This window comes from Eubalaena glacialis, chromosome 18 (genome assembly GCF_028564815.1).
Source record: "Eubalaena glacialis isolate mEubGla1 chromosome 18, mEubGla1.1.hap2.+ XY, whole genome shotgun sequence".
NCBI classification, from domain to species: Eukaryota; Metazoa; Chordata; class Mammalia; order Artiodactyla; family Balaenidae; genus Eubalaena; species Eubalaena glacialis.
Window position 1 is genome coordinate 53,466,949 of NC_083733.1, and position 27,182 is coordinate 53,494,130.

Consider the following 27,182-nt stretch of genomic DNA (forward strand, 5'->3'; position numbering starts at 1 on the left):
GGGAGAACTCAAAATCCACAACCACGAAGCCCGGGACCCAGACTCCTGGCTAGGCCGTGCATGGGGTGGGACGCCTGGAATCTCAAGGCGGCGGGGGCCTGGCGCAGGCTCCCACCCGGGGTTTCCAAGCTTCTCCACTGTGCGCAGAGCTGCCACGCTATTGTCCTGGCCAGGAAGGCGGGGCCAGCGCGGGGCGGGGCTGGCGGCGCCGGCGCAGCCCGGGGGCGGCGGGAGGAGGAGGCGGCGGCGGCCGTGGCGCTGGGAGCTCCTGTCACCGCTGGGGCCGGGCCGGGCCGGGCGGAAGTGCTGGGGACGTGAGGGCGCGAGGGCCGGGACATGGGACCCGCCAGCCCCGCCGCTCGCGGTCTGGGCCCGCTGCCGCTGTTGCTGCCACTATTGCTGCTGCTTCTGCGCGCGCAGCTCGCCGTCGGGAGCCTGGCCGGTGGGAGTCCCAGCGCTGCCGAGGTGAGGCCCGGCCGGGTCCAAGGGGATGGGGGAAGGGGCGGGACCGGGCCTCTGGACCCCGATGCGGACAGGTCCAGAGGAGAAAGCGCAGTCTTTCCAGCTAGGTGGCCGGCCCCCCCGGCGCCGCTAACTGCACTAGGCATTCAGAAAACCGTAAGTCCAGGCCCCATCTCCCTCATCATCTGTCGTCCCAGTCCCCTCCAGCCCCCAGCGTAGGAACTGGCTTTTCCAGAGCCCCTGGTCCCAGAAGTCCAGCCCCCTCAGACCCTCTCGACCTAGGTGACTCAGCCCCAGACCCTTCCCACCTGAACAGGACCCACCAGGCAGCAAGGCACCTACAGCCAAGAATCTGGGCCCCCTGCATCCTCTGGACCCATATGAGGCCTCCCGCAAGGCTCCTAGGACCCAGAAGTCTAGGCCTCCAGCCACCGCCCCCCAACCCAGGATGTAGCTCTCCATCCCTCAAGGACTTGGTGCCCAGGCCTGCAGGGCCCTGAAGCCAGGCCTTGTGGTCTTTGCACCGGAGGATGCTAGCATGAGCTAGGGATGGAGGGAGGAGGGGCCAGAACGCCTGGGTTCTGACCTCCTCCCCCGCCATTCAAGTTTAACCCTTTCAGCTCTAGTGCGGCTGAGCTGGGGTGAGGGCGGAGCCTGTCTCCGCGGCAACAAGGCCGCGAGAATCCCGGGGGACCCGGGTCGCCATAGCAACGGCAGAGCTGGGGCGCCCCCGCCCTGTGGGAGCTGTTTCCCGGGGAACCGAACCTCTACGGAGGCGGTGCGCGGTGCTTGGTGGAGGGGGCTGGTGCTGGGGGTGTGAATATCTGGGTCCTAGGGAGCAAAGGACAAGGGGACTCACATGCCTGCGTCCCCCGTGCCCTCGCTGACCCCTCCGTCCCCACCCCCAGGCCCCAGGGTCTGCTCAGGTGGCTGGACTATGCGGGCGCCCAACCCTTCACCGGGACCTGCGTACCGGCCGCTGGGAACCAGACCCACAGCTCTCACGACGCTGTCTCCGGGACCCGCAACGCGTGCTGGAGTACTGCAGACAGGTAGGCGGGACCTACTGGGAGAGGCGTGGCCAGCAAGAAAGGGGATCCAACTTGGGGCCGGGTCGCGCGTGAGAAGCTAGTCGTGCAAAGGCAAGGTCCAGGGAGATGAGGGATCCAAGAAGGCATGAGAAACTAGGGGACGTGGCCAACAAAGAGGTGAAGTTAGGATAGGACAGGACCTGTTTTTAAGAAACTAGGTCAGGAAAGGCGAAGAACCGTGCAAAGACGGCCCGCTGAGGAAAGTGTCCAGTGAAGAGACGGAGTTTAGCACTAATGTGGTGGACTCCTTAAAGAGCAGGTGCAGGTGGGCGTGACCAAAGGAGACGCGGGGCTAAGACAAAAAGACTTTTGGACCGGCGTGACTGGGAACGGGGTGGAACCCAATGGGAGAGTGGAAAGCTAGGAGGCGTGGCTATGAAAGCAGGTCTAACACAAAGAGAAGGGATACTTACTGAGAGGCCAGAGAGAGAGCCGAGGCTTAACGAAGGGAGGAATCTATGGGGAGATAAACCTGATAGGAGGAAGGGGCAGAGGCGACTACAAGAGAGGTGGGCTTAGAGGGATTGAGTTTTTGGGCAATGGAGGGACCTTCGTAAAGAAACTGGACAGGCAAAGGGGCGGAGCCTAAGGATGGCGTGGCTTAAGGGAGAGGTACTAGGGGGCGTGGCCAATGGGCTTGAGGGGCTTAGATATCTAAGACCTGTTCTACAGAGAAGCAGGGCCTAGGGAGGAGAGGTCCTTATGAATACTAGAGACTTGAAAAGGGACATGGCCAGTGCAGAAGCACAGGCGGGGCCGTGGGTTGATCACCCCCACCCGGTGCCCCCAGATGTACCCGGAGCTGCAGATTGCACGTGTGGAACAGGCGACGCAGGCCATCCCCGTGGAGCAATGGTGCGGGGATGCCCGGGGTGGCCGCTGTGCCCACCCCCACCACCAGGTTGTGCCTTTCCGCTGCCTGGGTGAGTCACAGGCTGGGGGAGGGGAACGGAAGGAGGGGGGGGGTCTCCGAGGGGTGAGATTCTGGCCCTGGTTTCAGGCTCATATTAGGGAGCTGGATGCCTGGGTCCAGAGTGGGACAGAAAAGCCTATGAGGATAAGAGATCTGGATTCTGAGGAGGGTAGGGCTAGTGGCTGTGGCAGTGTCTCACATCGATGCCCCCCATTTGCCAGAGGGTGAATTTGTGAGCGAGGCCCTGCTGGTGCCTGAAGGCTGCCGGTTCTTGCACCAGGAGCGCATGGACCAGTGCGAGAGTTCAACCCGGAGGCGTCAGGAGGCACAGGAGGTCAGGACCCAGCCCACTCGCCTTCACCCCCCCAGAACCCAGGGGTCCAGTCCTCTAACACCCTCCTCCTCCAGAACCCAAGAGTCTGGGCCTCAGCCCTCTCTTCCCAATGGGACAGAACCAGGAATCCAGGCTCCCAGCCCCATCAGCCCCCAAGACCCAGGCATCCAGGCTCCCCCTCTACCCTCTGTTACCCCACAGTCCTGGCATCTGGGCCCACTCTTCCCGCAGGCCTGCAGCTCCCAGGGCCTCATCCTGCATGGCTCGGGCATGCTTTTGCCCTGTGGCGCGGATCGGTTCCGAGGTGTGGAGTATGTGTGCTGCCCCCCTCCAGTGACCCCCAACCCGTCTGGGACAGCAGTTGGGTGAGTGGGAGGGAAGCCTCCATGCCCAACCCAAGGCTCCTGAGGCACGAGATGGAAGCCTGGGGGCCTGGGCCCAGGTTCTTATTGCCTTGGATCTTCTGCTCCCTCAGTGATCCTTCCACTCGGTCGTGGCCTCCTGGGGGCAGAGTTGAGGGGGGTGAGGATGAGGAAGAGGAGGAATCCTTCCTACAGCCAGTAGATGATTACTTTGTGGAGCCTCCACGGGCTGAAGAGGAAGAAGAGGAGGAAAGAGTCCCACCCTCAAGCTCCCATCCCCCTTCAGGGGTCAGCAAAGGTGAGGCAGGCTCTGAACCCTCCACCCTGGGGGGAGGATGATTTAAGGGAGCCTTGGTATAGGGGCTTCTTTGGGAGGGACCTGTGGGGGAGAAGCCCTGTTGGGGGAAATGGGAGGGATGGGAATGGCTTTGAATAAAGTAGAGGTGGAAGGGGCAGCCTGTGAGGAATGCAAAGGGGGAGGGTGGTTTGGGGGTACCCGCAAGTGGAGGAGTCATTTGGTAGGTCTGAAGGATTACTGGGGGGAAAGCTTGGAGGATAGTGTAATGGATTCCTAAGCTTTACAAGAACAGGCCCAGTTCAGAACCACATTTTGCATGATGCCAGGCAGCAGCTATGGCTGAAGTGAACACATGAGGGTCTCCAGAGCGCTCTAGGAAATGCAGTTCTCTGGGAAGGGAAGGAGACCTGGAGCTGGGCTTCTGGCTGACTCCCTGGTTCCTGGCCTTGCAGTGACTCCCACCCCGAGGCCCACAGATGGTGTGGACGTGTACTTTGGCATGCCTGGAGAAATCAGCGAGCATGAGGGGTTCCTGCGGGCCAAGATGGATCTGGAGGAGCGCAGGATGCGTCAGATTAACGAGGTGATGGTACTGGGGGCCCCAGGATCCCCCATAACACAGAGCTCCCTAAATACCAGGAAATTCCTCAGGGACACATTGAGACTACCTCTAAAGAGTCCCCAAGTCCCATTAACCCCCAGTCCTCAACACCACCCCTAAGATGACCAGGGATCTCTGACCCACCTCGAATCCCACTGAGATGCCACCAGATTCTATGGAAACTCTGATGCCATGGTACTCTTCCACTTTAAATTCCTTCTGAATCCTCTCTCTTGGGACTCCAAGAGGCAGGGGGACTTAAGGGATCTGGAGACTCTGAAGAAGGATGGGGGCAGGGGAGACTCACTGGGTAGAGCAGGGTGGATTCTAGGATCCTGAAGCTCCCCTTGTCCCCAGGTGATGCGTGAATGGGCCATGGCGGACAACCAGTCCAAGAACCTGCCTAAAGCCGACAGACAGGCCCTGAATGAGGTAGGACAACCTCCGGAGTGTCCTACTCAGGCCTGTCCACTACCTGGGGCACACTGGGTCTCAGCCTGGCTAAGGCTTTGTCTGGCCTCATCCAGTTTCACCCCTTCCTACTTGCATGGGCCTCTCTGGGCCCCACCCTTACACTCGGCTCGGCCCCTCTTGGCCTACATCCAACCTGACTTTGCTTTCCTCCTCTTCCCACTGGCCATGTTTTGCCCTGTCTTAACTTGATCCTAACCTCTGAGGGCTGGCTCTGGAGACCTCTCCCAAGCTGGGCCCCTGCAGACACAGCCAGGTCCTTCTCAGCCTCTCTTTGATGCTCGGCCCTGCTCCCTGACTCTGATCCTGCCCCTCTAATCTCCCTTTTACTCAATCCCTCCTCAGTAGTCCCAGCCTCATGCCTCTCTGACCCACCTCTCTCAGCCTCACTTTAGTACAGCCCTACCCTGTGTAGACCCCACTCAGCTGAGCCCCATCACTTGACTCTTGCTCCTACCCAGCTCAGTCTTATTTAGTTACAGCCTGTCTCCAGTGGGTCCTGCCCAGGCCTGAGCCCTACCTTTCCTACAATACTTGGCTCCTTTCATCTCAACACAGGCCAGCTCTGTTCCTAGATTGTTCCCACCCATGTAGTGAACACCTTCAGCGGGGCTCCCGGCAGGCCTAGCCCTGCCCCCACTCTACCTGGCCCTGCAGCCCCAGCTCCACCAGTCAGTCTCCTATCATCTAGTCCCACCCCAGGTTGACTCTGCCCGGGCCTGGATCCACTGCACGCCTCCCTCTCCCCTGCCACTTGACCCTCTAGCCCTACCTTTCCAGACTGCCTTTGACCCGGGTTTCACCCCACTACGCCTCTCCTGACTCTGTGCCCACCCCCTCGCCAGCACTTCCAGTCCATTCTGCAGACCCTGGAGGAGCAGGTGTCTGGTGAGCGACAGCGCCTGGTGGAGACCCATGCCACCCGAGTCATTGCCCTTATCAACGACCAGCGCCGGGCTGCCTTGGAAGGTTTCCTGGCGGCACTGCAGGCGGATCCGCCTCAGGTGCGGGAGTCGTGGGGGCAGAGGGCAGGGGGTGGAAAGGGCTGGGGCAGGCCTGGGCAGCCTTCATCCCTTCCACAGCCAGAGCGAGTCCTGCTGGCCCTGCGGCGCTACCTGCGAGCAGAGCGGAAGGAGCAAAGGCACACGCTGAGGCACTACCAGCACGTGGCTGCTGTGGACCCCGAGAAGGCCCAGCAGACGCGCTTCCAGGTGCCCAGATTCTTCCAGCTCCCAGACACTCAGCTCTCCCTCAGACCCCGGCTCTTGGACCCCATCCCTCAAACTCTTCTCTTGCCCCTCATACCCTCTTTCCATCCCTGGAACCTCCTTCCTATCCCTGGAACCTCCTTCCTATCCCTGGAACCGCCCCCCCCTTCTGTGCTTGGGACCCATTCCAGTCCCTCAGATCCTTACTTCCTGACCCTGGAATGCTGCCTCCCCGACCCCTGTGCCTTTGACCCCTTTCTTGAATTCCCACTTTCTGTCCCTTGACCCCACTTCTTGTCCCCTGGATTCTTACTTCCTTTCCTAGAATCCCCCTCCTGTGCCTTGAACTCTGTTCCTGCTCCTCAACTCTCCTTTTTCCCTAACCCCACTTGTTCTCCCTGGAACCCTTGTTCTGTGCCCTCAGATCCTAATTCCTGTTTCTTGGATGTCCTCTTCCTGTCCAAGAATACTCCATTCTGTGCTCTTGAACTCCAAGTCTTGCCCTTGAACCACATCATTTCTACATGACCCTCCAATTCTACTTCCTTCTTCAGAACCTCCTCAAGCCTCATTTCCTATTCCTCAGACCCTACTCTCTGCCCCTCCTACCCACTTACCATCTTCTATACCATATTCCTTGTACCCTATACTTACCTTGTCTCCTGTGCCCCACCTTTCCTAGCAACTACTCCTTTTCCTTCTTCCTTACTTTCCTTCCCAAGACTCTCACAGCCTGTCTTCTGTACATCTTTTCCTTTCCATTGTATTCCACTTCTCCTTCTCCAATTTCCTTCCTCCCATGGCCCAGTTCCTGGCCCTTGTACCCTACTTCCTGTCCATTGTATGTGCTAATTTTGCTTGGACCCTCTTGACCTTCCTCCTTCACCCTGCCTCCATTTCCCCATCTCTAGCCTGCACTGCTCAGTTCATCCTTCATACTCACTCCCCCACAGGTGCAGACTCACCTTCAAGTAATCGAGGAAAGGATGAATCAGAGCCTGGGGCTGCTTGACCAGAACCCCCGCCTGGCTCAGGAGCTGCGGCCCCAGATCCGTGAGTGCCCAATCCTGACCCTCAGAATTTGACTCCCCTGCCATTTCAGCTATCTATTCCTATGTAACAAACTCCAAAACTTAGTGGCTTAAATCAACCATTTTCTTTTCTTTTCTTTCTTTCTTTTTTTTTTGAGTTTGGAAAACCAAGGTTTATTCCAGTTTTTCTTTAAAAATGGTCCACAATCCTTCAAGGACCTTCACTAGCATCACTTGAAAAGTTTGTTAAAAATGCAAGTTTAGGGACCTCACTCCACACCTATTGAATCCGAATCTTTTGAGACATGGATGGAAAATTTGCATTTAACAACTTCTTTGAGTAATTCAGATGCACACTGAGGATAGGAAATCTTCACCTTCTGGTCATAGGACAGCACGTACCAGGTATCATAGCTGTACTAAATCAACCATTTTCATTGCTTATGATTCTGCCGTCTGCTCTGGGTTCTGCTGGGTGCTTCTTCCGCCGGTCTTGTCAGTAGTCAAGCGTGTCACTACATTTGGCTAGAAGGTCAGCTAAGGGCTGGGACTCTGGCACAAATGAGCCTCTCTCCCTCTCTGTGTAGGCTCAGGGCCTCTCTTCTCCATGGAGCCCCTCCACATGGTCTCTCCAGCAGGGGAGCTGGACTTCCTACATGGTGGTTCAGGCTCCCCATACCGTGCAAGTGGAAACTGCCAGGTCTTCTTAAGACTTGGGCCCACCTTCTATTGGTTAAAGCAAGTCACAAACCCAGTCCAGATTCAAGCTGCAGGGCCTTCACAAGAGCATGAATACCAGAAAGTGTGACCCCCAGATCTACCATGACTTCCTCCTGGATGTCCCATGCCAAACCCTAATTCTCCTGCCTTTAAGGAGGCTGTTCTCTTGAACTTCAACCTCCATCCTCCAACACGCAGCTCCACTTCCCCAGGTCACACGTATGGCTCCCCCCCAGTCACTCTATTGTTAGGGTGCCATCCATTCACCCACTTTTGTTTTGTGGATCCCCATGCGCACAACCTCACCACCTTTCTGCATGTTCCCCTCAGAGGAACTCCTCCACTCTGAACACCTGGGCCCCAGTGAATTGGAAGCCCCTGCCCCAGGGGGCAGCAATGAGGACAAGGGTGGGCTACAGCCCCTGGATTCCAAGGATGGTGAGTTAACCCAAATATACATAATCCCAGACTTTGGGGTACAGGCCCCCAACCTCAATTCTAATCCCCTAAAATCTGGGGGTGTCTTAGCCACCACAGTGAGTAGAAGAGGGTGGGAAGGAATGTCTGAGGTTGTAGAGGCCTCTGTAGGGTCCTCGATCCTCCTTCCTCGGCCCCTGGGAGGGGGCTTCCCCACACTATCTTTGGTGATGCTCTCCTCTCTTCACTGTTCCACCTGTCTTGCCTCCTCTGGCTGCCAGCAGACACCCCCATGGCCCTTCCAAAAGGTGAGTATCTCACAGAGTAGCCCCCAGCCACCAAATCCCTCTGAGTCCTTGAGCCCAGAATGGAAAAGGGCCCGTACACGGGGAACCCCAGGCCTCCTGGGATGGAGTCTGGTGCCCCTTCTGACCCCCTCTTCAGGCGGGGGTAGCACCATTCTGGACTCTCAGGAATGAGATAGGATTTGGGGGGTAGGGTCCACAGAACAAGATGCTGCATCCTCTGGGAAAGAGAAGATGTCCCCCCTGGAGCAGTATGAACGAAAGGTAAGTTAGTCGGACCCGCGGGCACCGGAGGGAGGATGGGCCGGGGGGCCTGGACTCCTAGGTCTGAAGCAGGAGGTGCTAGGGGTTTGGGTTCCTTGGCCTCAGAGGAAAGAAGGCACTGAGGACATGGACTTCAGGGTCCTAGGGAAGAAGAGGGCTGGGGGATGCCCTCTTGGGGCCCAGGGGAGGGGGAGGCAGGGGCCCAGACTTCTGGGTCCCTGACACCTCCTGCTCCCCCAGGTGAATGTGTCTGTTCCAAGGGGTTTTCCTTTCCACTCATCGGAGATTCAGAGAGATGAGCTGGTAAGAGGAGGAATATTCTGGGTACTTAGGGGAAGAGGTCAGAGGTCAGTGGCTAGGCTGTGACTCCCAAAGCCACACAGGGCCCTGGTGAGCCTCCAAGATGACCCCGGCCTCACCTCCTCTCCCTGCAGGCACCAGCTGGAACAGGCATGTCCCGAGAGGCTGTGTCTGGTCTGCTGATCATGGGAGCGGGTGGCGGCTCCCTGATCATCCTCTCCATGCTGCTCTTGCGCAGGAAGAAACCCTACGGGGCTATCAGCCATGGAGTGGTGGAGGTGAGAGGCAGAGACCTGGAATGGGGAGGACTTCCAGAGCCTGGGAGTAGAGGGGCTGTGAGGTCAGCGGTCAGGTCCCTGTGGCCCACTCCGCCTCCCCTGCCCCTGTTGCAGGTGGACCCCATGCTGACCCTGGAAGAGCAGCAGCTGCGTGAGCTGCAGCGTCACGGCTACGAGAACCCCACCTACCGCTTCCTGGAGGAACGACCCTGAACCAGCCCCCTCCACCCCGCTGGCTGAGCCCAGACCTTCCCTCTTCCTGGAGCCCCAGAACCCCACCTCCCAGCCTGGGGGAGGAGTCTTGAAAAAGTTCCTTTCACACCTTTTGTGAGGGGGCTGGAAGTTCTTATTTCCCCTGTCCAATTCCAAATTCCATCCCTAAGAAATCCCCAGGTATTCCCAGCTGCCTCCCCGCTTGGGACCTCCTCACTTTAATTTATTTTGTACATTAATGTATTGTTCCTTAAGGGGACCACCAGTTGGTCCCACTGTCTGTTGTTCCCTGGAATTCACCCTCCCACGTGTCCCCCACTAATATCCCAATAAAGTCCTCTTCCCCACCAGGCCATCCTCTGTCTCTGTGGGGGAATCAGGGTGTAATCAGCTCTGGACATTGGTGTGCAACCCCGCCCAGACCTCCTTCACCTCTTTAAACTGTTGGAGAGATCTTTAAATCTGGGCGGGGCCTTGGGAAGGGGCGGGGTCCTGAGATCTAGGCTAGGCTCCCACCCAGGAGCTTTCCGTGGTCCTGAACGGGCAGCCACTTCTAGGCCTGTATCAGCTGGGTTCCAGGGTGGACTCCAAGGAGGCTGGGCTCTAGCAAGTTTCCCCTGCCTCCCACTCGCCCTCATACACAATCACATACAACATCCACCCCCAACCTGTGAACTCGATGAGGGACAGGGAATCTTGAACCGCTCTTCCCATTCTTGAGTCTTAAGCCCTTCTGGGAGAGGTGATAAGAATCCCCTTGGAGTGTGGAAATCCAACCATGTGTCCCAGAGAGGGTAATGTGACGTCTGCAAGCGCATCCCATTTTGTGACATGTCAGAGTTGTCCCTCTACAGATACTGCTACCTGTCTCAAGAGGGTTGTTATGAGGATTAAAAGGAGTAATATTCGTTGGGACATTAGAATTGTGCCTGGCACTTCGCAAGTACTTGTTGAATAAATTCTAAAATGACATGGCAGCAAACATTCATATGGCACCCTGTGCCAGGCACTGCTCCAAGGGCTTTCATGCACTGGCACACTTAATCATTATTTCTACCCCATGAAGTAGGTACTATGACTATCCTCATTTATAGATTAGGAAATGGAGGCAAAGAGAAGTTATATCACATTCCCAAGGTCACCATCTAGGAAGGGATGAAGCTAGGAATTCAACCCAGGAAACCTGGCTCCAGTGCCCATACTCTAGGCCATTTTGCTAACCTCCTGCCTACTAATTCATGGCTGTCCCATATGGTGTTTGGGTTGCTCACTGCAAAATTTCAAGTGATACCATTCATCTCCTAGACATTGTAGATTTGCATTTTTACCACTTCCCAGCAGATAGCAGTAGTGTGCCATGTTCTAATATCAGGATAGCACAATTTTCTGACAGATGGCTAAGGGAGGGAGCACGTATTTTTAATTCTTCCAACGGACCGATGAGCTCACAGTGATGAGCTCTACATAATATATGCATGAATTATAGGTCATGTATATTAAATATAGACATGGTCGGTATTGGGAGGAAGATGCCTACATGATGCAAGTTGGATACAATGCCACAGCTTTATTAAGAACCCAGTTTGCAACATCATTCTGATACTGGCTTTACCATCAGGTATACTCAGACCATTCTAGTAGAAATCTATAACTAGCTCCACAAGCAGGGGAAAAACTGCCTTTGTATTTTCACAGCCAAGGGTGATTAACAGGCTAACAATAGGTAAGGAGCTCCAAGCAGGTGGGATAGGAAATGAAAGGCCATTTTGCTCAATACGCTCAGTGCATGATTCCCTAATAATATTTGCATTTTAATGGCAATACTTAGAGTAATTAGTTTAAAAACACTGTTTTTATTGAAATTCCAGCAGGAAAAATAACTTTACTATTGCTCATTTGATGCTCTTGTGCCCCTAAACCACTCTTCTTTTCCCATTGAATACGATTTAATTCTTCTTTTAGTAAAGCAAAGTTTCTTAGAGATGTGTTATCACGTTAGTGGTGTGTGTGTGTGTGTGTGTGTGCTGATGCATGTCGGGACACACATCTTATATGTCAACAGAATCTAAGATGCCATCAAAAATAAGAAATACCATTATTTTATGTACCACAAAGGAAAAATACGCAGACATTAAACTATGCCACATAATTGTAAGATGAATTCCAATTAAGTTCTTCCTAGAATTAATGAAATACAACATACTATTATGAATTTTTCATGGGTCAGCTGCCACTATGTGAGTACACACAGAAGAGCACACTCATGCTTGTCCAAGGCAGCTGATGTGGGAGACTTGTGCTGGCACCACCAATAACTCCACCTCCCAATATTCTTGTTCTAGTGCAGTACCTTCCTCCCCACTGATTCTGGGCCTGGCCACATGACTGACTTTGACCAGTGGGGTATCAGCAGGCATGATGCAAGCAGGGGCTTTTTCTCTTGGAATACTCCCCCTTGGAGCTACTGCGTGAGGAGATCCTCCTACCCTCCTGGAGGGACCACAGGGAGAGGGATGCTTGGCTCACTCTCAGAAGTTCCAGCCATCTCAGCTGAGGTATCAGACATGTGAGTGCTGTTGTCCAGGCCAATCGGGCCTCCAGCTGACTGCAGCCACGTGTGTGACCAAAGCAAGATAGCAGAACTGCCCAGCTCAGCCCAGCCCAGATTGCAGAGTCACGAACAAAAAAAGTGGTGGTGGACTTCCCTGGTGGTGCAGTGGTTAAGAATCCGCCTGGCAATGCAGGGGACACGGGTTCGAGCCCTGGCCCAGGAAGATCCCACAGACCGCGGAGCAACTAAGTCTGTGCGCCACAACTACTGAGCCTGCGCTCTAGAGCCCGCGAGCCACAACTACTGAAGCCCGCGTGCCACAACTACGAAAGCTTGCATGCCTAGAGCCCGTGCTCCGCAACAAAGAGAAGCCACCGCAAAGAAGCCCGCGCACCACAACAAAGAGCAGCCCCCGCTCGCCACAACTAGAGAAAGACTGTGTGCAGCAACGAAGACCCTATGCAGCCAAAAATAAATAAATAAATTTATCAAAAAACAAAAAAAGTGGTGGTTGTTTTAAGCCTTAAGTTTTGGGGTAGAGACACTGGCACACGCCCTGAAGTGTGCTTGGTTTGTTGTCCGTGAGAGGCTCCAAGCAGTGGGGGCTACCGTGCGCCAGAGGGCTTTCTGGAGCGACGAGACTGGGACGGAGGACAGAGCAGAGGCTGTGGGGCAGAGGTACAAGGGGGCATTGTGGATGTCTTCTGTCTTTAGTTTGGGTTTCTCCGGAAGCAGAGGCTGAGGCAAGGATTTGAGGACAAGATTACCTGCAAGGGGTGGAGAACATCGATAGGGGAGGCGGGAAGGGACCCAGAAAAGGGAAAGCTGCCAAGAAAGGGTACGTTGTCAAGCCAGAACCACGGTGGAGAACCGGAGCTTCGTTCCACTGGGGAGCTTTGAGAGCCCGTGTAGAACACACACTTCCCAGTTATCCCCACGGAGGCAGGGGACCGGAGTATTTACATACCGTCTCCCTTCAGTCAGTCACTGGTTGAGAGCTATTGGAGTGGGAAGAGGCATGATCCTCCTGGCATGGAAGCCTTGCCACACTCATACCCAGGGCAAAGCGGGCACCAGTGGTCTGAGAATGCCCACAGGCAGAGTCACGTGCTGGCCCTGGCAGTGAGACCACCAGGTGTTGACAGGGTGAGGGGGACAGGATATGGACTTGGCACCCGCCGTGTCTGCTACAACCGCCCACCCAGACACATTCACCCAAACACGGCTCCTCAGCCGCTTCCCTGCACCAATGATTAGAGATTAGACAGTAACGGTTCTAGTCCAAACTGAGTTTAATCAAGAGTTTCAGATAGGGGAGGGGTTCACTAGAAATACTGAGGTCTGGGTCAGGGGCCTGGTTGTGTTCTGACCTAAAGCAGTAGGACCTAGGGGACTCGATTCGAGAGTCCTTCCTATGTCTCAGGGTTAAGGACCTGAAGGGGGTGGGTCCTGGGGAGGTCAGAGGTCATCTTAGGAGCTCTACTAGGATGGTACTGGAAGCTGTTTTGGCGTACCCCAAGTACCATATAGGGGAGTTACATCTGGACCCCAAAAGATCCTGGTGGGGAAAGGGTTGGGGGTCCAGTGTGTTTCACAGAAACAATCAAGGGGCCTCGATTTCACAGAAATCATCAAGGGGGCTCCTTGTGGGTGGGGGAAGGGTACCATACCACCCCAAATATTGGGGACTGTTTACCCGCCAACAGCCATTTTGGGGTTTTAATGTAAGACCCCAATGGCAGGACATTATGCACATACATTATCACGGATTTGCAACATTAGCATACGCTGGCTGTCCCACAGGACGGTGGGGACTGGAAAATCAGTCCAGGTTCTGGGTCTGAGTCCTAAGAGGACAGGCCTGGGGGTGCCACACGGCTCCTCTTCAGTAGCTGCCGGAGCTGTGGACAAGACAAGAGGGGGGAGAAGCTTGAGAGGTTGCAAGGAGAACAGGCACACCCTGTGAAGTTGGGGGTCAGAGAGAAGTGAGTAGAGTCAGTTGGGTTTGAAGGTCAGAGGTTCTGAGTCAAGATGCGGGGCTGGGGGGGAAGGCTCGTTCACACAATGAATCAAGGCTCCTGAGCAAAGGTGTTGCTGGCCGGGGGTTCCCACCTTGGGATTGGCATTGAGGACTGGGAGTCAAAGCGGAGAAGCAAGGGGCCAGAGTCACATTTGGGGGTCAGAAGTCCCACTCTGAGGTCAGGACTAAAAGTCAGGGGGTTGGAGGTCATACTTGGGGATCAAAGGTCACACCTTGAGGTCAGGATTCAGGGTTGAAAGTAGAGGTCACACTCTGAGGTCAGGGTGGAAACAGAGGTCAGGAGGAGTCACCATTATCAGGCAAGGGAGCAAACACTGAGGTCCAGGGTCATATTTTTTTTTTTTTTGGCTGTGCCACACGGCATGTGAGATCTTAAGTTCCCCAACCAGGGATGGAACCCACGCCCCTCGCAGTGGAAGCGTGGAGTCTTAACCGCTGGACCACCAGGGAAGTCCCTCAAGCTCACATTTCGAAGTCAGGGTTGGATAAGGGTCAAGGTCACCTCCTGAGATTACAAGTCACCCTCCAAAGTCAGGAATGATGGGCTCGGGGGTGCACCCTGCAGTCGGGGTGGGCTCAGTGCTCACCCCCTCGGGGCCCGGCCCGGGCCGTAGCAGGTGGACAGGCTGCTCGTTCTCCAGGTTGCGCAACGTTGGATCCGCCCCAGCTGCCAACAGGCGCCGCACAATGGCCTCCTGGGCCGGCCCAGGGGGCAGGGCGGCCGCCATGTGGAGGGCTGTGTTCCCGTGGGCCTGGGGACAGTGAGGGGGGCCTGCTGAAGACGCAGGCTCAGCTGGCCTGGGCCCTCGACGGCGCGCTTCATATTCCGTCACACCCAGGTCCCACATGTCCCTCCTCACATCCCCCAGAAGCCCCCTCCAGGGCCACATTCCACACACCCCTCTAGGCCCTACACGTGCCCCGTCCACGTCCCACACAGCGGCCCCTCCACAGCCACAGCCCGCGGGACTCCCAACATCCCACTGCCCGCTCTCTGCCACGTCTCACCCAATCTGCACATTCCAGCCTAGGCCCCTACCTTCATGTTGACAAAGGCCCGCAGGTCTCCCCGTGGCAGCGCCAGCAGCAGCTGAACCAGGGTCGGGTTGGCAGCCTGCACAGCCAAGTGCAGAACTGTCTTGTTGCTCTTGATCTCCTGTGAGGAGGGGAACGGCAGAGGTCAGGCCAGTCCTCACACCCAAGCCTCCACCCATGGAACCCAAGAGCCTTTAGACACCCTGTCTCTCTTTTTCAAGCACCCAGGAGTGCCTTATACAGTTGTATGTGCTGTGCACTCTACAGGAATACCAGATTTAAGGGGGTGCCATTCAGATCGTACACATCACCGAACGGTACATTTATTAAGACAATTTTCCAGCCCAAGTATCTTTGAGAAAAAGACTCCTTTTCTATTCCTCCAAAGGAGCTCTCCGGACTAGCAGCCGCCCTGGCCAGCCCACATTCTATTAAACACAGTAAAATGCGCCCACATCCCACATGGACTGTATTTTATCTATAAGGATGGGAACTGAGCAGCCTTCATCAGTGGACTACCTAAGCCTGTATCTACTTCCATACTGAACTGTTCCCTTCATAGTTTGAAGCAAATAAAGACATTTTCCACAATGAAACTTTACTACGTGCCTTTAAAGAATTTGTAATGATAATAAACATTAAAAATTGTGTGTTTAGACATAGAAAATAAACTTACGGTTACCAAAGGGGAAAGGGGATGGGGGAGGATAAATTAGGAGTTTGGGATTAGCAGATACAAACTACTACATGTAAAACAGATAAACAACAAGGTCTTACTGTATAGCACAGGGAACTAGATTCAATATCCTGTAATAATCCATAAAGGAAAAGAATATGAAAAAGAATATGTGTATATGTGTACAACTGAATCACTCTGCTGTACACCAGAAACTAACACAACACTGTAAATTAACTATACTTCAATTTAAAAAAAAATTGTGGGTTTATATAGGGCAAAACAGCCTAGCTGGCTCATCAAAAAAAATTATGAAGAGAAAACTCTAAAGGAGGGGAAGCTCTAAATTAAGAGCTTAAAAGGACATATCACTGCAATGTGTGGGCTTTATTTGGATCTTAGTTTTTTTTTCATTTTTTTTTTAAATGAAAAAAATAAATGTCTGTCACTTTAGAGCCAAATAAAAATTTGAACACAGGATATTTGATATTATGAGACTGTTAATTTTTTTTAAGGTGGAATAAAGGTACTGAGGTTAACAAGAGTTCTTGTCTTCTAAAGACAAATATTTATGGGTAAAACTATAAGCTTAGATTTGCTTACAAATAATACAGGAGAAGTGGATGGGAAAGGACTGGCTATGAGTTGCTGGTTATTTATGTTGGGTACATGGAGTTCATTATACTATTGTCTGTACTTTATCTATGTTCAAAGTCCTTGAACTAAAATTTAAAAATCCAAAACAATGAGTAGATGTTTAATTCTCTCAGCCAGCCTTTGAAGGAGCTACTGTCAGGAAGGAGGAGACTAGATGTATTCACAGCTGGATTCTGGGGTCAGGCCACCTGGGCTCAAATCCCCTCTCTGACACTCACATGGTATAAGATTTTTGAGTCCTTGAGCCTCAATTTCCTTATCAGTGAAAGAGAGAAAGTAATAATAGTATACACATCAAAGTGTGTTTGTGAGGATTCAATTAGCTAATCCATGAAACTTAGTGTTTGATGAATAGTAAGTGCTTGGTAAATACAAGTTAAGATCAGTAATATTATTCCCAGTTGACAACTGGGGCACAGAGAAGTGAAGTCACATGTTCAAGGTCACACAGCTGGTAAGAGGCAAGTCAGCATTTGTTTCGAGCCCCTGGATATCCAGGCGCCCCCATCCCACACGCCCTCCTGGAGGCCAGCTGCCCACTGCCCAGCTCACCTGGCTGGTGTGATCAGCACCCATGTGCAGCAACATCTTGACGCAAGCCAGCCTGTCTTGGGCCTGGGTACTCAGTACTGGGGGATATAGGTCGGGTGGGTGCATAGCAACGTTGAGGGCCAAGATGGCTGTGTGGAGAGGGGTGAGGCCTGCAGAGTAGAGACAGTGAGGACTCTACATCTGGAGCACCAACCCCACCCAGCCCCACCAGCCCCACCCACCCAGCCCACCACCCAACTTACCCTCGAAGTCTCTGGCTTCGATGTCAACTCGAACCCCTGAGTTAATCACAGCCTGGGAGGAGGAGGAGGTAGAGAGCTGCATTAGGGTCTCCCCAGGCCTCCTAGCCCTGAAAGCCAGGATCTAGGCAATCAGTCCATCCCATTCACCCCACCTGCCAGGTGAACATACCGAGAGAACTCTTGGGAGCCCATATGTAGCGGCCACGTGTAAGACAGAACGCCCTTGATGGTCAGTGGTGTTGGGTTCCGCTCCCAGGTTCAGTAGATCCTCCACAATCAGGGGCTGGTTGGCAGCAGCAGCCACCAGAAGAGGAGTCTGCAGGAGTCAGGAAAGGTCAGTCTGGGCCCCCAGCCCCCTCCCCTCTGAAAACCAGGAATCCAGGCCTCCAGACCCTCTGCCCTCAGATCCAGGAGTCCAGGCCCTCAGCCCTCACCTTGCCCTTATGCTCACGAATGTCCAGATGTCTGTACGCTTGGAGCATCTCAGCTGCGGCGTATGCGGCCCAGCGCAACCCTCGAGCCGCAAACAGGTGCAGGAGCCTGAGGATAGGTGGAAGGCAGCAGTGAGCACAGCACCCCAGCTGAACAGGGGAGCCTGCAGATTCCATCCCCTATACTCACGTGTCTCCCTCCTCATCCTGGGCCAGCAGCTTTTGTGGCCCCAAAGCCAGCATGTGAGCACGGGCAGTGTCCAGGGATGGTCCGTTGACCACAGGAGGCAACTGTGGGGGTCCTGAAGGGAGTCCAGAACCTCTCCAGGATCCTGCCTGTGGCAGGGAAGGTTCTGCATAGAGCCGAGTATCCAGGGGGTCCTGAAGGGTACAGGTGATGGGGAGAGCCAGTCAGCTGAGAATTCCCTCTTTCTACCACACACACATACACATACAGAGCGCCAGGCAGAGTGGCTGGGCGTCCCATCTGCGCCAAGTGACCTTGGACCTTTGGGCCTCAGTTTTGCCCATCTGAGGAATGGGATCCTAACCCAGCCCCAGACATCTCAGAATGCTGCATAAGGGCAACTGGGAATCTTAGGAGCCCTTCAGCACCCAGTTCCCATTCTGTAGCTCACCTCCATCCCCAGGGGAAATGAACACGGCCGCCCTGGGTCCGAGTGTGAGTAGAAGTCAGGAGTCAGGAAACCTTCAGCAGCAGAAGCAGGGTAAGAGTAGGGCCTGTCCGTGTAGCCAGCATGCGTGTTGGGGTCCCAGTCTGGAAAGCCCATGGGGGGTGCCAGGCTGCCAAGTCCAGAACCCACAGTCTCCTGGTGTGCTGGGAAGTGAGTATGGCCTGCATGTGAGAGGAGGAGCAGGGGCAGGCCTGGTTACCAGAGTTGGGGGAAGTCACAGCCCAGACAGGACCTGTGTGAGGGCCTGGAGTCCCCAAGGTACTGAAAGCTAGTACTTCTGGGGCACCAAGGGGCTGGAAGCTTGGACTTTTGGGACCTAAATGCCTGGGACACTGAGGGGTTGAGGGCCTAGATTCCAGGCTGGGAGCCTGGGCCCCTGAAGGACTATGTGCACAGACTACTGGGCTCCAGAGAATCTGGTTCTACTCTGCAGGTCTCAGCAAGAATGAGGGCCTAACTCCTAAGTTCCTGAAAGTTCTAAGAGTTGGGATGTTTGAGTCCCTGAGGGAAGCTGGGGCTAGGAGCTGAGGGAACCAGGTGAGTTTCCAGACTTACCAGCTTCACCCTCATTCCCAGATGGGGTCAGGGGCTGGGCCAGGGGAGCCAGGAACTGTCCCTGTAGAGGCATAAGCAAAAAGAAACAAGGGTGAATTTATCTGGCAGATTCCTCAGCATCCATTCCCCACCTACAGGGCATCTACGTCAGGACTACATCTCTCATCAGCCCCGAGGGCCCAGCAAGGCAGCAAGTCCTTGCCCAACAGGACATGGCCTCATGGGAGTTGTAGTTTACAGCGCTTCATGGGTCTCACCGGTAGCCCACCAGCGTCAGGCTGCTGCTGGCGGCGCCTTTGTTCTTCTAGGAGCTTCTTCACCGTCTGTGATGGGCAGTGGCTGCGCTCATTCCGGCTCACTGCGGGGTGAGGAGGGAGGGAAGTTATCAGGGGTCCTTAAGTCACCCAAGTGCGCCGGGGAGTGAATCTGAGCGCCCTCTTCGCCCTCCCGCGCGGAAAAACTGGCACACCGATGCCGCCTGAGAACTCCAAAGCCAATCTAAGATTTCGGGTGCGGCGCCGCCTCCGCGGTTTCCTTCCTTTTGCTCCGCACTTCCCCCTCTGACCCAACTTTCCACCAGCGTCGTGGAAACTGAGGAAGGAGGTGGAGGGCGCCCTCTGCAGCCCCCCTCCCTCTGCCTGCCACTTCCGTGAAAAATCCCACCCCACCCCACCCCCAGATCTCCCAGTCCTGAGGGATTCGGGGCGTCGCCGGGCATCACTCCCCAGAGACGCACATCCAGGTTCCCAATATCTCTCTGCCCTAGAAGCTGCCCTGATACTTCTTTCTCGGGATACCAGGCATCCGAGTCCCCAGCCCCTCTCCCTGAGGAACCACGAAGTCAGTAGCCCCCTAGCTCATTAGGAATCCAAAGGTTCAGACCTCGCCCCCCTCTTCAGACCCAGAAGTCCAAGCCCCACCTCACGGGAGTCTGGGAGACTCGCATCCCCTTCCCCAGGACCCAGGAGTCCGGGCCCTCAGCCTACTCCCCCCTAGGACCTGGGAATCCCAGTTTCCAGACTCCTTGTTCGCACGACGCAAGAAGGCCGGGCCCTCAGCCCTCACCCTTCCGAGCCCTCACCCTTCCGAGCGCCGCTCGAGCATAGGAAGGGTTAAGCGCCGGAGGGCGGACTCGGAAACAGCCCAGACGCGACGCGCTGACGTCACGGCGCTCACGCAAGGGAATCTTCCACCTCCCTCTTCCTCTAGGCCCGGCGGCCCAGGTGCCCCGCTCCGAGACGCGATGCGTGGCCAAGCGTGGCGCTCGTGGAATCCCCGCACAAGGGAAATTCCTGCTCCGCCCGGGGACCCGGGCCGGGTGGCGACTCGGGAAATCCCAGGGTGGGGCAGGGTCACGGCCAGAGTGCATCCCTGCGGCCAAGCCCCGGACCTTGCCCACCCAGACCTTGGCTGATTTCAAACAACGCCCCCAAGGACTCGATCCAGCCTCTTTTTCTACAGCATGGAGTCCGGGTCGCCAGCCCCCTCCTCCCAGGACCCAGGCAGGAGTCGGGGCTCCCAGTGCTTTCACCCCCCGGGACCTAGGATTCAGGATCAACAGTCCTTTACCCCACCCCACCACCCCACCCCGGGACTCAAGAGTCCAGAATCCCAGCCGCTCCGGCATCACGACCCAGGAGTCTGGACCCTCCGCCCCCTCCAAACAGCGGGTACCCTCACTCTCAGCTTGATGCTTCACCCCTCACTCTTGATGCTCTAGCTCCGTCCCTCAGAGCCTCAAGAGTCAGTCCCCCAGCCCCGCTCTTAGGGGCCAAGCGTGCCTCACCTCCCCGCCCCTCCATTACCTCGGAGATTCCGTGGTGCGGATTGTGGGGCCCCAGGGCCCCGGCCTCGGCGCTGCGCCAGCCTCGCTGTTTCCCCGCGGAGCCGCCGCCGGGTCCCCGATCTTGCGTCGGGTCCCCCCGCGACTTTTTAAACTGAGGTTCTGGCACCGCCCAGTCGTGGGACGGGCCCCGCCCACAAGCCCGGGAGTCCCCGCGTTGCGCTCGAGCAAACTTGGGGTCTAAATGGGCGGGGCTGACTTTAAGAGCCCGACTCCTAAGTCTCCCCGGAAACAGGGATTGGGAATCCCGTCTTTGGTCTGAGGGAGAAGGGGCCTGGGGTAGCGGACTCCTGAAAGAGGAGGGACCTGGGAACCTGGACTTTTGTCCAAGGGGGTGTTGGAGGCCTTGACTCCCAGGCCCTGGGCTGGCGGAGGGTCGGTGGGGGGGGCGGGGGGACGCTGCCAGTATTATTGGGTCCTGAGAGAGAAGGGGGCTGGGGTTCTGAACTCCCTGGTCTCGAGGGAAGAAAGGTCTGTAGGTAAGACTGATATAGGTGGACTCAAATTTCCCCCCTTCCACACATCACCTTTTTCAGAGGCCAGTTCTCATTTATTCATTCATCATTAAAAATAATTACTGCAAGGGAGGTACTTTGCTGGGTGCTGTGGTATAGCTGTGAGCTAAGCAGGCAGGAATTCCCAACCCTCAAGCCAACTGACATTCCAGTGGGAGGCTCATTATCAGTTCCCATCTTGGTGACCATGTAAATCATATTTCTCCCCTGCCCTCAAGACTCTATGGTCTCCTGGTTCTCCTCCCTCACTTGCTGCTCCTTCCGTTTTACTGGCTGTTTCCTCCTCTTCACCCATTCTTGGTGTTGGGAGGAGGTGGTGTTCCTCCTCTGTCTGTACTCACTTCCTTGATGATCTCATCCAGTCTCATGGCTTTAAATACCATCCATAAGCCAGCAATCCCCAAATTTACATCTCCAGACCAGACTTATCCCCTAAACTCAAAGAGGCAGCTGTGGTCATTCAGCTTCTCCACAGGGAGATCTATCAGGCATTTCCAACCCAGTTTGCCCAAACCTTGGCACTTTCCCCCCTAAGCCTGCTTCCCCTCCTTCTCCATCGTGTCAAAGGATGCTCCGTCTCCTCAGTTGCTTAGGCCAGAAGCTTTGGTCATCCTGGACCCCTCTCTCTCATACACACTCATATCCACTCCATCAGCAAGTTTTGTTGGCTCTACCTTCAAAATCTTTCCAGGATCTCCCCAGTGCCCACGCCCTGGTCTACCTGTCACGTCCCACCTGGACGATCACAGCAGCGTCCCTGATCTCTCTGACCCTCCCCCTAGTTTGTCCCTAAAGGCTGTCAGAGAGATCCATCACCTCTCGCCCTCCCACACACACACAGGAAGCAGGTAGCCTTGCCACCGGCAGAGTGACATCCGCTATTGCTGCCTCTCTACTCCCCATTGTTCCTCAGGACTTCTCTGGACCAAAGCCCTTTGACAGACCTCTTCCAGCCCCCAGCCCACCATGGTTCCTCCAGGCAACATTCTGTTCCTGCTTTTGCTCCCAGGTGAAGCCAGTGGTTATGGGGGGTGTTAGGCAGAGTTTTGTGAAAGGAGTGGCTTGGGGTGGCATCTGAAGGGAGGGGTGCTGAGGATGGGTCCTTCTCCCATCTTTCCCTTCCATAGAGAAACTTCTGGGCCTGGTTCTTTGGGGAGGGAAGCTGAGCTTGGATGGCTGCTGTTCGTCCCCTTCTCACCGCTGGGTCTCTGCCTCTACTTCTGATTTCCTGTCTCCCTCAGTGTCTCTGGGTGCTTCCCTCCCATTTGGCCCCTCTTTCTCATTTAATCTCTCCAGAGTGCAGGCTACTTCTCAGGACATCACCTTTCCCTGCACCCTGTTTTGAGAACCACCTCTCCCCACTGATCTACCTTCCCTCTCCTTCCACAGTGGCTGCAGCTCAGATGACCCCAGGTGAGAAATCAACACCCTGTCCCCTTTGCAGCACCACTTCAGGTCCTGCTTCCATCCCTAAAGTGTGGCCTGTGGGTTCTGGATCTCACCTCGCATCCCCGAATCAGAGCCCCCAGAGGATCTGCAGCCCTCTCTACGTCCCCATCTCACTGTCCTCATCACCAAACTGAAGGCCCAGGGACTCGGCCACCCCCCAGCCTGTCTTCAGGAGTACTTACTATGCCCAAAGCTCAGTCCTGGGAGCCCTGGGACACCCCCCAGCCTCTCTCTGGATCTCCCTCTCCCCTCTCATTCCCCAGGGAATCTGGGACACCCACCTCCAAAGGGACTTCCTCTGACCCATATGCCCAAAGCCCAGGCCCAAGTGTCTGGAACCCCCCTCAGCTGCCTTCTCTCTTGGCTCCCACCCTTCAGGTTCCTGTTCCGGATGTGGGCCCCTCTCCCTGCCACTCCTGGCGGGTCTCGTGGCCACAGATGCGGTTGTGTCACTGCTAATCGTGGTGGTGGTGTTTGTGTGTGTGCGCCCACGCAGCAGGCCCACCCAAGGTGAGGGCAGGGACCGAGCTGGGCCTGAAGAGGCATGGTGTCCCTAGGGAGGGGGTCCCCAGGGCGGGCACCCCCGGGCAAGCCCTCGAGGTTCTGGGGAAACCCTGGGGGCGGTGCTTGGGGGGAACTCCTGAGGAAACCCCTGAGGCAGGGGGTCCCCAAGGAAGTGGAGATGTGGGTGGAAGGTGGGTGGTCAGGCCTCGTGCTTCCTCTTCCCCACCCCCAGAAGATGGCAAAATCTACATCAACATGCCTGGCAGGGGGTGACTCCCCAGTAACTGCGACATATGACTTCTGACCCTGTCATCCTGGATTGTGTGTGGCAGCACAGGAAATCCAACCCTCTTCTGGGCTGGAATAAAGCAATTGAAATACTTCTTGTTCTAATTCTTTCTCAGACAACCCAGGCTCCCCAAAGGCTCCCTCTCATTTAGCTGTTTCTGGGTCCTTGATCCCCCTAGAACCCCGCATATCCCCATCCCGTCAGCCCAGGGATCTGGAATAACACAACATTGTTTGTGTGCTCTGTGTTTATTTGGGGGCAGTAGTGGGGAGAGGTTGACGTCTCATTGTGGACACTCTGTGGATCCGTATCTTGGTGGGAGTAGGAATAGAGTTCTGGGCAGGCATCAGGAATGATTGGATCCAGGCATCAGGTTGTTGACTGCCCTGGTTTGGGCTCATTTTTAATATGGCCTCCGTGTGTTGAGGTTGCTGTAGACATCTGTCCTCTGGCCTTGGAGCTCCTAAAGGGATGGACAGGGTGTGGACCATCAGTGAAGGGGGTCCACCGAATAAACTCAAAATAAAATCTAGCCTTCTCCCAGTGGCCTGCAAGGCCCCTGGCAGCTTCTTCAACCTTATAGCCATGATAGAGATCTGGATTTTATTCAAGTGCCTTCAATGTTCCCCTTTCTCCTCTGCCTCATTGTTATGCCCCAGCCGAGGGGCCTTTGTGTGTGCTGTTCACTCTGCCTGAAACACTGGTCCCCTAGATATTCCCATGGATAGTTCCTTCTCACCCTTCAAGTCTCAGCTCATGTCACTTTCTCAGAGAGGCATTTCTTGATTTCCCCATCTATAGTTTCTTCCCCGCACGCTCAAGTCACTGTCACATCAACCTACTTTATTTCCTTCATGTTGCCTCCCCAAATGATCTTATTTGTTAATCTGCTTCAAGTCTGTCTCCCCAGGACCTCCCTGGTGCCGCATTGGTTAGGAATCCGCCTGCCAATGCAGGGGACACGGGTTCGAGCCCTGGTCCGGGAAGATACCACATGCCGCGGAGCAAATAAGCCCGTGTACCACAACTACTGAGCCTGCACTCTAGAGCCCACGAGCCACAACTACTGAGCCCACGTGCCACAACTACTGAAGCCCGTACACCTAGAGCCTGTGCTCTGCAACAAGAGAAGCCACCGTAATGAGAAGCCCGCGCACCACAACAAAGAGTAGCCCCCGCTTGCCGCAACTAGAGAAAGCCCACAAGCAGCAACAAAGACCCAAAGCAGCCAAAGATAAAAATTAATTAATTAATTAATTAATTAAAAAAAAAAAAGTCTGTCTCCCCAACTAGGATGTAAGCTCTGCTGCTGTGTCTCCAGCATCTAGCATATATAGACCCTCAACAAATTCCACCAAAGGAATGAATAAACTGGGGCTTTGCCCTAAAATTTCACTGCATCCCACCTCCCCCAGTAACTGGAAAACCCCTTCAGTCTTCTGGACCTCACAGAGCCAAACTTGAGATTCTTATACTTTACAAAGAGACTTTTTATCCACAAGTGAGGCAAAGCAAAGTTGGTTGCAGACAAGTAAAACAGATTTCACAGAGCAGGGTTCACAATGGGGATGGGGTGGGGTTCTATGGCCCCAAGATGCAGGCCTCAGATAGAATCCCTGAAATCATATACAAATGCCCGGTCTGGAGTTCACCTTTCTGGAGAGGGTCTGTTTGGCTTCCATTAGATTCTCAGAGCAGCTCATGACCCCCTAACGGGTTAAGAATGGCATTGACAGGAGGTGGGAGATGGAAAGATGACATTTGCATCGTGGTTCTTAAGAAGGGTTTCAAGGATACTTGCACTGCCTCTAGATTATATGCACAATTTTGTATTTTTTTGTGTGGATTTTTCTGAAGAGTCTCTGGCTTTCATCAGTTTCTCAAAGGCTGCAGGGTCCCTCCCCCACAAATTCAGAGCTCCTCTCTTTAGAGTTACCAAACTAGGGTTGAATTATATCCTCTGCCCTTATGAGGACTTCTCTGAGAAATCAGCCTGTCCTGGGCTGGGCTTTTCCGGAACAATTCAGAGCCTGCCTTCTGGCTGAGACAAACCGTCCCTGTATTTCCCCTCCACGCATTTTAAGCTGAGCATAAGGTTGTGATTGATCATTGAAAGCAGTTTTGGATGCTATGTCTTCAAGTGTCTGAGGAGCTGCTGAGAAAGTGGGCTTTAGGGTCTAGGTTCTGCAGGGGCTGGGGTAGGGGTATTTGGGACAAGACACCCTCAAGGCAGGAGTGAGGTGTGAGAAAGAAAAGCTGGTTTCCTCACCTGATAAGGAGACTCTGTCTCAGTGATGCGCTGTTTCCGGGTCACTGCTTGGGGGTGGAGAACAGCAGAGTTCAGAGACAGACGCGGCGAGAATTGGGACCATTTTGTTGCAAAAGTCACCCCTCCATCACCTCCTTTTGGGTGGACGTGACTGGGGAGCTTACCCCTCCCCGCCAGGCAAGTCCTCAGTGGGTCCCAGGCCATCCCCGGCCAGCTCCACTCACCCTCCGTGGGCCCTCGCCCCCGAGGGACCAGCCGACCCAGGGAGTACACGGCCAGGGCGATGAAGAGGGTCAGCGCCAGGTCCCCCAGCACGATCCCCGCCAGCACGCCGGGGCTCACCGAGGGGCAGTTGCAGTCTGGGAATGTAAGTGGCACAGGAGTCAGAGGAGACCAGTGGGAGTTGGGAATTGGGAGGTGGCGTCAGTCATCAGTGGGTGGTGTGGAGAGATTGGGGAAGGGACAGAGGTGGGGTGGTCTTTGGGAGGTAAGGAGGGGGATCGCAAGGTCTAGGCCTACCTGTATGGGCCTGAACGAGGCTGAGACCTGAGGAGAGAAAAAGAAGGTAAACTGAGACACGTGACTATGACTGGGGGTTGGGCAGAGAAGCTGGGTAGGGTGGGTCCTGGCAGGCAGCAGGCGCGGGTGGAGAGCCACATCTGGTGGGACCTGCGGGCCGGCATCAAGGCCACCGGACTGTGTTACTTCTACATCGACTTGTCCTGTTGCAACACCCTCAGAATCCCCTCCCTCTGCTTCTCCCAGAGGCCAGATCTTGGGGGGCGCAGGCTCTGGGAGAGACCCATAGGGTTTGGGGCGCCAGGGATCTGCTCCGGTACCAACCCCCACCCTTTGGTTCTCTCTTTCCGCCCTGTTCCCTGCCCTGCCCAGAGCTGAGCCCAGGAGCTGCCAAAGCCCCCAACTCACCACCCACAGTCAGGAGAGACAGGAGCCTGTTGGAGGGTCCAAGACCCCCCATGAGGCAGGCGACTCTGCTGGACACCACAGTCCAAGGCGGGTGGGATGTGGCGTAGTGTCCAACCAAGTAAAGGAGGAAGTCTGAGGTGGGTGGCGGCAGGAGGGAGGAGGGGACGATGGGGGAGGAGGAACGGAGACGGATACCACCAAGGATTCAGGCCCAGACACCCCAGGGGCCATGCTGCAGCCCCCAATGGCTGGAACGAAGGGCAAAAGGTACGTGTGTCAACTCGACCTCCATCCCTAGGCAGGGGTCAGACATCATTATAACAGGAGGGTCTGTGGCTGACTGTGATTGAAGCTATCTCTGCCTCTTCCTGGCTGGACAACCTTGAACAAGTCACTCAACCTCTCTGGGCCTCAGTTTCCTCATCTGTAAAATGAGGAGTAAAATAGTACCTACTTTATACTATTGTTGTGGGGAATCAAATGAATTAATATTTCTAGAACAGGGTCTGACCCTTGTCAGCATTTTATAAGAACCAGTTATAATTACTTGACAATCAGAACCGTGTGATGTTCATAGGATATTAAAAGAGAAGCAACAGGATATGGGTACTAACGACGTGCAGGCACCCCGTCCCAAGTGTTCATGCATTTAACCCCCAAGAACACTCTTCTGAGGTAGATGC

At 55.0% G+C, this 27,182-nt stretch overlaps 4 protein-coding genes across 7 annotated transcripts; 2 read left to right on the plus strand and 2 right to left on the minus strand.

The window, feature by feature from the left end:
* The first annotated feature begins 229 nt into the window (after nucleotides 1-229).
* APLP1 (amyloid beta precursor like protein 1) lies at nucleotides 230-9,618 on the plus strand. Of its 3 annotated transcripts, none has more exons than XM_061174080.1 (17): nucleotides 230-465; nucleotides 1,371-1,514; nucleotides 2,344-2,476; nucleotides 2,688-2,800; nucleotides 3,032-3,165; nucleotides 3,276-3,460; nucleotides 3,913-4,043; nucleotides 4,419-4,493; nucleotides 5,378-5,536; nucleotides 5,615-5,743; nucleotides 6,694-6,793; nucleotides 7,822-7,929; nucleotides 8,190-8,216; nucleotides 8,407-8,477; nucleotides 8,718-8,780; nucleotides 8,912-9,055; nucleotides 9,170-9,618. In XM_061174080.1, exons 1-17 carry the CDS (start codon nucleotides 337-339, stop codon nucleotides 9,266-9,268), a joined length of 1,944 nt encoding a protein of 647 aa, XP_061030063.1. In that variant the 5' UTR covers nucleotides 230-336; the 3' UTR covers nucleotides 9,269-9,618. The 3 variants fall into 3 exon arrangements, with proteins under 3 accessions (XP_061030063.1, XP_061030064.1, XP_061030065.1); XM_061174081.1 differs by having other exon boundaries at nucleotides 8,193-8,216; XM_061174082.1 differs by lacking the exon at nucleotides 8,190-8,216.
* Nucleotides 9,619-13,093: 3,475 nt separating this feature from the next.
* Nucleotides 13,094-20,563, minus strand: NFKBID (NFKB inhibitor delta). Its single transcript, XM_061174172.1, has 12 exons — nucleotides 20,509-20,563; nucleotides 18,961-19,061; nucleotides 18,704-18,764; nucleotides 18,092-18,309; nucleotides 17,644-17,834; nucleotides 17,457-17,562; nucleotides 17,192-17,338; nucleotides 17,023-17,074; nucleotides 16,781-16,929; nucleotides 14,900-15,016; nucleotides 14,448-14,612; nucleotides 13,094-13,720 (listed from the first exon to the last, which is right to left on the minus strand). The coding sequence occupies exons 4-12, from the start codon at nucleotides 18,242-18,244 to the stop codon at nucleotides 13,667-13,669; spliced, it is 1,134 nt and encodes a 377-aa protein (XP_061030155.1). The 5' UTR covers nucleotides 18,245-18,309; nucleotides 18,704-18,764; nucleotides 18,961-19,061; nucleotides 20,509-20,563; the 3' UTR covers nucleotides 13,094-13,666.
* A 1,345-nt stretch (nucleotides 20,564-21,908) lies between these two features.
* On the plus strand, nucleotides 21,909-23,378 carry HCST (hematopoietic cell signal transducer). Its single transcript, XM_061174200.1, has 4 exons — nucleotides 21,909-22,070; nucleotides 22,358-22,474; nucleotides 22,889-23,020; nucleotides 23,247-23,378. The coding sequence occupies exons 1-4, from the start codon at nucleotides 22,028-22,030 to the stop codon at nucleotides 23,285-23,287; spliced, it is 333 nt and encodes a 110-aa protein (XP_061030183.1). The 5' UTR covers nucleotides 21,909-22,027; the 3' UTR covers nucleotides 23,288-23,378.
* Nucleotides 23,379-23,544: 166 nt separating this feature from the next.
* TYROBP (transmembrane immune signaling adaptor TYROBP) lies at nucleotides 23,545-26,603 on the minus strand. 2 transcript variants are annotated; one of them, XM_061174203.1, is made up of 5 exons: nucleotides 26,500-26,603; nucleotides 26,092-26,118; nucleotides 25,797-25,931; nucleotides 25,573-25,616; nucleotides 23,545-23,766 (listed from the first exon to the last, which is right to left on the minus strand). In XM_061174203.1, the coding sequence occupies exons 1-5, from the start codon at nucleotides 26,549-26,551 to the stop codon at nucleotides 23,707-23,709; spliced, it is 318 nt and encodes a 105-aa protein (XP_061030186.1). In that variant the 5' UTR covers nucleotides 26,552-26,603; the 3' UTR covers nucleotides 23,545-23,706. The 2 variants fall into 2 exon arrangements, with proteins under 2 accessions (XP_061030186.1, XP_061030185.1); XM_061174202.1 differs by having other exon boundaries at nucleotides 25,573-25,619.
* Between the last annotated feature and the right edge of the window lie 579 nt (nucleotides 26,604-27,182).